The 8,815-nt window shown below is 36.9% G+C and overlaps 1 protein-coding gene across 1 annotated transcript in view; it reads left to right on the top strand.

The window, feature by feature from the left end:
* LOC107299414 (rho GTPase-activating protein 42-like) overlaps window positions 1-8,815 on the top strand; it is a gene marked incomplete at both ends in the record, with an annotated part of 55,248 nt that overhangs the window by 42,143 nt on the left and 4,290 nt on the right. Inside the window, 4 exons of the mRNA XM_015828776.1 lie at window positions 2-123; window positions 2,050-2,108; window positions 3,029-3,134; window positions 6,899-7,058. Coding sequence (XP_015684262.1) covers window positions 2-123; window positions 2,050-2,108; window positions 3,029-3,134; window positions 6,899-7,058 — 447 coding nt within the window. The remainder of the gene's footprint in view (window position 1; window positions 124-2,049; window positions 2,109-3,028; window positions 3,135-6,898; window positions 7,059-8,815) is intronic.

The raw sequence follows: 8,815 nt of genomic DNA, 5'->3' as shown, positions 1-8,815 counted from the left end.
GGGAAATGGATTCATCCAACTGCTCTCTCTTTTAATAGCGCCTAAATCTCCTCCTGATATGGACATTGATTTGGAAATTTGGGACAATAAAACTATAACAAGTGGGCTAAAGAACTACCTCAGGTAAGCATAAGTCATGCAAAATTCCAATGTCTTAGGGCAAGTGCTTGTCAGTATCTCTGGCTTATACTCTTCAAACCCTACTGTAATGTAGAGAGCATAGTACGGTGTTCATAGCCATTGATATAGTTGTCTTATTTTCAGTGTATTGTGAATGTTTCCATTTTAAATTGAGCTTTTCTTAGTTGATATCTAATGCTTACAACACTGGGCAGTAAATTTCTTTAACTAGTTAATTTATTTGATCAAAACTGCACAGCATGGTTCACTAATTGGCTATTAGAATCACATAAAACAAGTACAAGTATCTCATTTGTTTAATAAATCCAGTAATGTAGGAAGTTGCATTGTTAAGGAATGAAAAAAATGAAGGTATATATTTATTCAGAAAGCAGATCAGTCTTGAATGCATTGTCTTGCATTCTAGACAACCTAATATTGATTTCACTTAAGTGAGTCCTCCAAATATTGGAGTGTAGAGTCCTATCAAATTTGACTGTAAATGTACTGGAAAAGTTGTTAAGAGCTCAGACATTCAGAGGGACTATTAGAACAAACTTAAAAGGATTTCAGGTTGCATAGCTATCAGAATTACTTCTACAGTTTTTTTGTAATAACTGCTGATTGGAGCAGTATTTTTGATAGGATCACCTGAGGGTTTGACTCTTTAAGTACTTCTCTTTAATTTAAACATCTTTAGAAGTTTAACCCTAATCAAAGGAAAAATTACTAAAGGTTATCAAAAATAAGGAGGCAGACTGAATTTAGTTAGGGAAGTTGTACCTTTGGAATCTTAAACTTCCTTCTTCTTCCCATAATTCAATGAAATCATAGAAGATAGCCCCTTGCAGCATCAAGCTAATGTTCATTAGTCTCTAAACAAGCAAAGCAATCAAACCCATTTAGGACTTGATGAGAAATCACTAGAAATCCCAGATCTATAGGCTAAAAACAACCTAAAAATGGCAATAATATATCACTACTGTGCTATGGCCAGGAAAATTACATGGTCTCAAGGAGCCAAACTTGATGTGAGAAGGTCTTTACCTTTGAGAACTATGAATGATTTAGTCACAAAATTTTGTCTCCTATGTTTCCTTGAGCATCCTTCCCCCATGTAAGGTCCTCTGAAGATCATACAGCTGGGAAAGAGCAAAGCTGTAGTCCAACTCATCTGCAGGTCACCAGCTTGAAGAAGGCTGCAGGAAGCTTTTATTTATCACTAGTTGTACCCAGCCACACGTTGCTGTGGCTCAGTCTGGTTAAATGGAAAAGAAAGAAAAGAGAAAGCGCACGTTTCTAATATGTTTAATTTCACAATGCTTGTGGGTATACAATATTTTTTGTTGTTCTATTGTCTGTGCATCAATTCCAACGCAATGTCACACGAAATAATTAAATCAAAATGAAAATAAATCGAAATCTATGAAAATTCAATTTAACAATGCAATCGGAAACATTGAAATGGAATCGTAAAATTGGAAATTTGGAAATCGTAAATGGATCGTAAATCGGAAACATTGAAATGGAATGGTAAAATCGTAGCGTGTGTTGCTTTTATGTCCAACAGATGGCACTGTTTTTCAAAAAAAGCATGTTTTACCTGTCACAGGTGTGACATCTATATAATATAGGTATATAAAAACACGCGTGTATTCGAATGCAACGTTGTGTCAAAATTTCAAAGCAATCGGTGAAGAACTTTCGGAGATTTAAGATTTTGAACAAACGAACATTTACATTTTTATTTATATAGATCTCTCCTTCTAGCTGTGTGACTATTTAAGGCTTCAGTAGTACTATCCATAACTCACAGCCATGCATGCGAGTTTAGAATGGAACTAAGGCTAATGTCTGCTTTGGAATTAAATGTGAATATCTTCAAAATACTACATTCAGCCTCTTTCAATCACTAATTTTTTTCCTCAGGTGTCTTGCAGAGCCACTCATGACTTTCAAGTTACACAAGGATTTCATCATTGCTGTTAGTAAGTGAAAAAAATGGATGATAATCCTGTTGTTGGGACAAACTATATATAATATACATATTAAGAATTCAGGTTTCTTTATAGATGTAGGTATACATACACACACACACTGCATTCAAAGTATTCAGACCTTCAGTTTTGTTATGCTGTTTTCACTTTGTTATTATGGGCTACTGAGTACAGATTAATGAGGAAAAAAAATAATTTCAACAATTGTAGAATCAGGCTGCAGCATAACAAAAATGGGAGTGGGAGGTGAGTTCAGCATTTTCATCTATATGTCCCATTTGCTAATCATGCCTTCTTTTGTCCCCTTCCTGCTGGTAGCTTTTGATATTCATATGACTATTTTATCCATTTCTATTTCATAACTTTCTATTTGTGGAGGGCCTCATGCATTTCTGTGTGGTGAAAAATCAGTAGTGCTTAGACGTCTGGTGACATCCTTTGTCAGTTTCTGTTTGTTTAAAGAAATCTTTAGCAATAGCACTTAGACTTATATACCGCTTCACAGTGCTTTACAGCCCTCTCTAAGCAGTTTACAGAGTCAGCATATTTGCCCCCAACAATCTGGGTCCTCATTTTACTGACGTCAGACGGATGGAAGGCTGAGTCAACCTTGACCCTTGTAATCTGCAGAATTAGCCTGTAATACTACATTCTAACCACTGTGCCACCACGCATTCCATTTTTGTTCCTGACAATAAGTAGCATGTGATGTAGTGATGATGATTGAAGTAGCAGAGATTTATATAGATTCTTAGAATTGGAAGGAATCTTAAAGATCATCTTGATCAATGCCTTCCTCAGCATAGGATCCACTAGCTAGAACATCTCAGACAGGACCTAGCTTCTGTTTGAAATCACTTAATACAGGAGACCTCATTGGGTTATTCTTCTTGTTACTATCTTTTTAACAGAGTCTGATGACCAGAATTACAGAGTGGAAGCAGTCCATGCACTTGTCCACAAGTTGCCAGAGAAAAACCGGGAGATGTTGGACATCCTGATAAAGCATTTGGTCAAGTAATAATTGCTTTTTATGTGGGTTGTTTATAATCATAGGAGGAAAGAGAGGAACTTTAGTGCTGCTGCCTTAAATCATATCCCAAAACAACAGTTATAAGCAGGGCTTTTTTTCTCATAGAACGCCCAGAACAGAGTTCCAGCATCTTTTTTTGATGGAACTTTGTAGGGTAGGCAAGGCGGGTTGTATGACGTGTGTGAGTTCCGGCACCTTTTTTTTTTTTTAGAAAAAAAGCACTGGTTATAAGTATTCATGACTGGAAATGTATTTATTAATTAGCACCCCCGGGAAGTTCCCAATGCGAAGTAGCATCCTTTCCATGATCTGTTTACATATTTCTTTTCTGGCAAAGAATTATTTTGTAGAAGGTTACTCCAGGCTGACTGACCATTCATCTTTTCATATATATCTGAAAAAACTCTAACTTAAGATGCCAGTTATGTCTCTTGTTCCTGTTGCAATTTAGGTGGACACATTGCTATTTGTTTGAAAATTCTTGTGTGTGTGTGTGTGTGTTTGTGTTTTTTAGCTTTTCAAAAACGTTACTTAAAGAACATCTGGATATGGATCTGCCTTTGATGTTTATAACCATTTCTTGGTGGAATGAAATAATGGAACATAAGGAAGTCAGTTCTGTCTTAGATTAACTCTCAAATGGATTTCAATTAACAGTCCCTACATTTAACTCTATATAAATGTTTGTGTGGTTAACGTGTGTTCATCAAAAATTTTCAGCAATAAGCAATGATATCCAGTCATTGGATTCACACATTCCATTTCTCTTCCCATGACTATGTATTTTTGATCTCTGGCAGCCAAATACAATAAAAGATGCAACTGAAACTATCAGGGTTACTTTGGTGTGGTGGTTAAGGTGCTAAACCAGGACTAGGAAAAGCTCACAGTATGACTTTCAGGTGTCGTTTGTTGATCAAAGAATTACTAAGCAGATCTAGTATTTTATCCATTGAAAATTTGCCCATGCTGTCACATAAAAATACAAAAAAAATAAAAGATTGACAATATTTTATCCAGAAATATAGCACAATAAAAGTAGACTTTCAGGAAATGGATATTTTCTTTAATGTAATGACATAAATTTCATTCTCTTATTATTTCAGCCTATTTATATTCATTATCCCAAAATCAAACTATTACAATAACATTTCTATCTCATTAGTGTTATGAAAAAGCTATTTTCTAAAATTTCTTCAAGAAACTAAACCTTAGTTCCCATTTCAAAAAATTATGTCCAGTTATTATTTGTCAAGGCAATATCAGCCTCACTTTTGTTATCTAAAAGATTCAATTTGTCACCAAGGTAGCCTAAGCTTTTCTTGTTAAGATAATAAATTACAGTAATATGGAAACTGTTTTAACTTTACTTACTCAATATTCTTTTATTAGTCAAGATATGAAAATCTTTATAAGGCATTCTAGCTGCATACAAAGTTATGTGTCTGCTTTAAACAATATGAAGCAATAAACTATTCCAACTTTAAATATTGTATTCAATAATATGTAATAGGGTTAGCTTATGAAATTTGGAACTGCTTTAATATGAAGGAGATTATCTCCTTCATATGTGCTGTTCTTGGTGATTATCACCAAGAACAGCACCCTGCATCAAGTGTGTCCAATGTGTAGGACAACTTACTCTGAGATATGAATTCCACAATGAGTCCAGGTGACAAATGTTCCAGAGAAGAAATAAATATATAAATATAGGATGCATCCACACATACAACTCTCAGTAATGAAAAGAGCCTCCTTAATTTAGGGATTTAGGGTTAATTTAGGAGCTCCTTAACTAAATCCTTTGCGGACTGGTGGGGTGGAGAGGATGGTTTCGTGCGAGTGGCAGGCAAGTGTGTATGCAGCTCCATTTGCACAAATGGACGCATACACACATACCACTCGCACAAATGGAGTTGTACCCTCACGTGCTCGCCTGCCACTTCCATAGCCCAGTTCCAAACGGGCTGCAGCCTGGTACTGGGTTGCAGCCTGGGGGTTGGTGCCTTAACATATGCTAGATTACACCTATAAAGGGTGGGGGGCTCTGTGGTTAAAGACATTGAGCTGCTCAGCTAGAAAGGTGACAGCTCGGGTTCAAGACCCAAGTCCCATGTGACAGGGTGAGCTCCCATTCCTTGCCTCAGCTTCTGCCCACCTAGCAGTTTGAAAGCATGCAAATGAGAGTAGACTAATAGGCACCACTTTGGTGGGAAGGTAATAGCATTCTGTGTGCCTTTGGCATATAGCCATGCTGGCCACATGACCACAGAAGCGTCTTTGGACAATGCTGGTTCCCATGGCCAAGAAACAGAGATGCATACTGTGCCCTAGAATTGACACGACTGAACCGGGAAGACTTTTTTACACAAATATAACATGCAATTTTTATATGAACAAGATATCTGCAAATCATCTGGTTGGGGGGGTTGATGTAAAGGATTTCCTATCTTATCCTTTCATTTGCTAAATCCATAAGTACCATTTACTGGGGACATGTTCCAAATTGACCATCTGTACGTTTTCAAGAAAGCGCCATATCAAAGAGTGAGTAATTTTGAGAAAGTGGGCCAGGTATTGCATCCTAAGATGAAGTAGAGCTGTGAATGAATAATCCAATAAGATTAGAAGCTTCATGTTGAACCATATAGATAAGCCTTGACATACCATTGTAATTGAGCCCACAATTTTGGTTGTAAATCATGACAGTCATAAAGCAGGTTACCTCTTGACCAGACCCAATTTTATTACCTTTTTTATGCAAATACCACACTAGTTAAGTGAATCTATTATTCGCTATGAGGATTTTTTCCCCCAGAAACTGGAAATAAGTACTGGTTTCCAGCAAAAACATCATAAATCATGGTCACGTGACTGCAGGGCACTGCAAGTGGCGGTAAATGCGGGTCAGCACCCACAATGCTGCCATATGACCAGGGGGAGTCGGTTGTTGGAACTTCAAATCCAGGTCATAAGTAGCTTTTTCCGGATCCATTGTAACTTTAAACAGTTGCTAAGTGATCGGTCATAAGTCAAGGTCGACCTATAGTCTAAAACAAATCTTTTATAAATTTCTGGATAGGCGTGACTTTTCCTGTGATCATGTTACAAAGTTTTGGTGTTTGGAACTGGCTTGTGTGAATTGATTTGAATTAGGTAAACCGTTGGTGGCAATAAATTGAATAGATGTCCATTAGCATTTTGGAAAAATGGTATTTATATATTCTAATTTCAGCTAAGCCCTGCCAGCTACATTTGTTTGTGATTCTTTTTGCTAGGAAAAAAAAAGTTAAAAAGTGTTTCCCTTTCACATATAAAAGAAAGGGTTATATTGGATTTATATTTATTGAGAAGAAACCTGTTTTTTAGAGGCAGTGTACATGGGATGCATTGCTTAGTATTTGTGTTAATCAGCAGAAATTTTATTCCATGAGAAAATAGCTTTGGAGGAAAACTGGAATTAACAAAGTCTATTAAATATTTGAAGCTCTGCTTAAAATATGTAGAATGTTTAAATCATTTAAATATTTAAATTATTAAATAGGAAAGCCTGTTTCCAAAATTCCTACAACAGTATATTCCTCTCCAAAGAGCAAATAGTTTCTGTCTTTCCAAAGAATGTTATCAAAATAAATTACACCTTTTACTTAATATAGACATAAATGCAATGTCCAGTTATATTGAATGGAAATGAAATGCTAGTGCATGATATCTAAATTCTACTATTATTTTAATTGCTTATTTTCAGGGTATCGTTACATAGTCAGCAGAATCTCATGACAGTCTCCAATCTTGGAGTTATTTTTGGTCCCACATTGATGAGAGCCCAGGAGGAAACAGTGGCCGCTATGATGAACATCAAGTTTCAGAATATTGTGGTTGAGATTCTCATTGAGCATTATGAGAAGGTAGAATGTCATGAGTTTTACTGAAATCTATGGTTAAAAAAAATATGAAATTCAACATTATATTACTTTAATAACTGTAGGAATATAAATGTCTTGGGGTTTTTTAATCAATAGTGAATAAATTGAATGGTTTATTCAGTCAACAGCAGCATAGCATTTCCTGGAAGAAACCTGCAACTTGGAAATCTTCCTATACTCATAGCTCCTATTTGAACAGCAAGTGAAAGGAAGAAAGGAGAAAATCTCTATGAATGTTCAGCCTATTGAAGAGATAACAAAAAGTAGCTATGACGACAGTCCTCAAATATCTGAAGGGCTGTCATACAGAAGAGGCAGTAGATGAATTCTCTGTGGTCCCAGATAGCAGGACAAGAAGCAGTAGGTTAAAAGTATAACAAAGGAGTAGATACCAATTATTGGAAGAAACTTCCAGACTGTATCAGACAATTTAATGGGCTATCCCATGACATAATAAGTTTTCACTCACTAGATCAGTGCTTCTGAACCTTGGCTGCTTGAAGATGTGTGGACTTCAACTCCCAGAATTCCCAAACCAGCATGACTGGTAGGGAATTTTAGAAGTTGAAGTCCACACATCTTCAAGCTGCCAAGATTGAGAAACACTGCACTAGATTATCTGATCAAAGGGTTGAGAATCATCTTTCAGAAATGCTCTAATATAGAGGTTTTCAACATTTTTCAAATTATAGAAACTATTAGTTAAGAAAAATTCTAGGCAAAGATTTAGTGGAAGAAAGTTGACTGCATTCAAATGAACGCTTTTCAACCCCTTAATCTCTAATGGAACCCATTAAGGTGTCCTAGGGTTCTGTAGGACACAGTTTGAGGACTTGTTCCACAGGATCCAGGACTAAGCCAAGGGTTGGACTAGAAAAATTTTAGGCCCTTTCTTACTCTATCATCAGTGACCCTACTTTTAAAAAATCAGCCAAGATCAGCTAGGTCGGGCTGGCTGACTCAGGAATTCTGGGAGTTGAAGTCCACGAGTCATAAAAGAGCCAAGGTTGCCTACCACTGAGCTAGGTGATGCCACATTTTGTGACATAGTAAATCAAAGATGCTCATTATAAAATATGTATTAATTTTGCTAAGAAGCAATTTTTACCGCCAATATATTCTGAAAAAGAAGAAATAATCTGGATTGATCTGGAATAAACAGGGTAATATCAGAATCACTATGCATACCAAAAGTTAGAATCTCTTCAAGTTTAGTTTAGTTTTAGTTTTATTCAATTTATACCCCGCCCTTCTCCTAGCGGACTCAGGGCGGCTTACAGCAAGTTAAAAAACAAACAAACCATACAAAATACTAAGTTTAAAATACAATTAAAATGAAATATTGATTTTTTTGGCCGTTTCTTTTTAAAATTATGTTAAAAACCAAATTAAAATCAAATTAAAATCGAATTAAAATATCCCTTAGGCCAGTCCCGCTAGCTGGAATAGCCATGTCTTGAGGGTGCGGCGGAAGGAGGGGAGATCCGGAATGACCCGGATCTCTGGGGGTAATTCGTTCCATAGGGAGGGGGCTCCAACCGAGAAGGCCCTCCCCCTGGGGGTTGCCAGCCGGCACTGTCTGACTGACGGCACCCTGAGGAGACCCTCTCTGTGGGAGCGTATCGGCCGATGAGAGGTAATCTGTGGCAGAAGGCGGTCTCGGAGATAACCAGGTCCGATGCCATGGCGCGCTTTAAAGATGATAATCAACACCTTGAAGCGCACCCGAAAAGCCACCG

The sequence above is a fragment of the Protobothrops mucrosquamatus genome, unplaced genomic scaffold (assembly GCF_001527695.2).
Source record: "Protobothrops mucrosquamatus isolate PMUCROS unplaced genomic scaffold, P.Mucros_1.0 scaffold4881, whole genome shotgun sequence".
Classification (NCBI taxonomy): domain Eukaryota; kingdom Metazoa; phylum Chordata; class Lepidosauria; order Squamata; family Viperidae; genus Protobothrops; species Protobothrops mucrosquamatus.
Note: the sequence above shows the minus strand (reverse complement) of the source record. Positions and strands in the feature narration are given on the sequence as shown.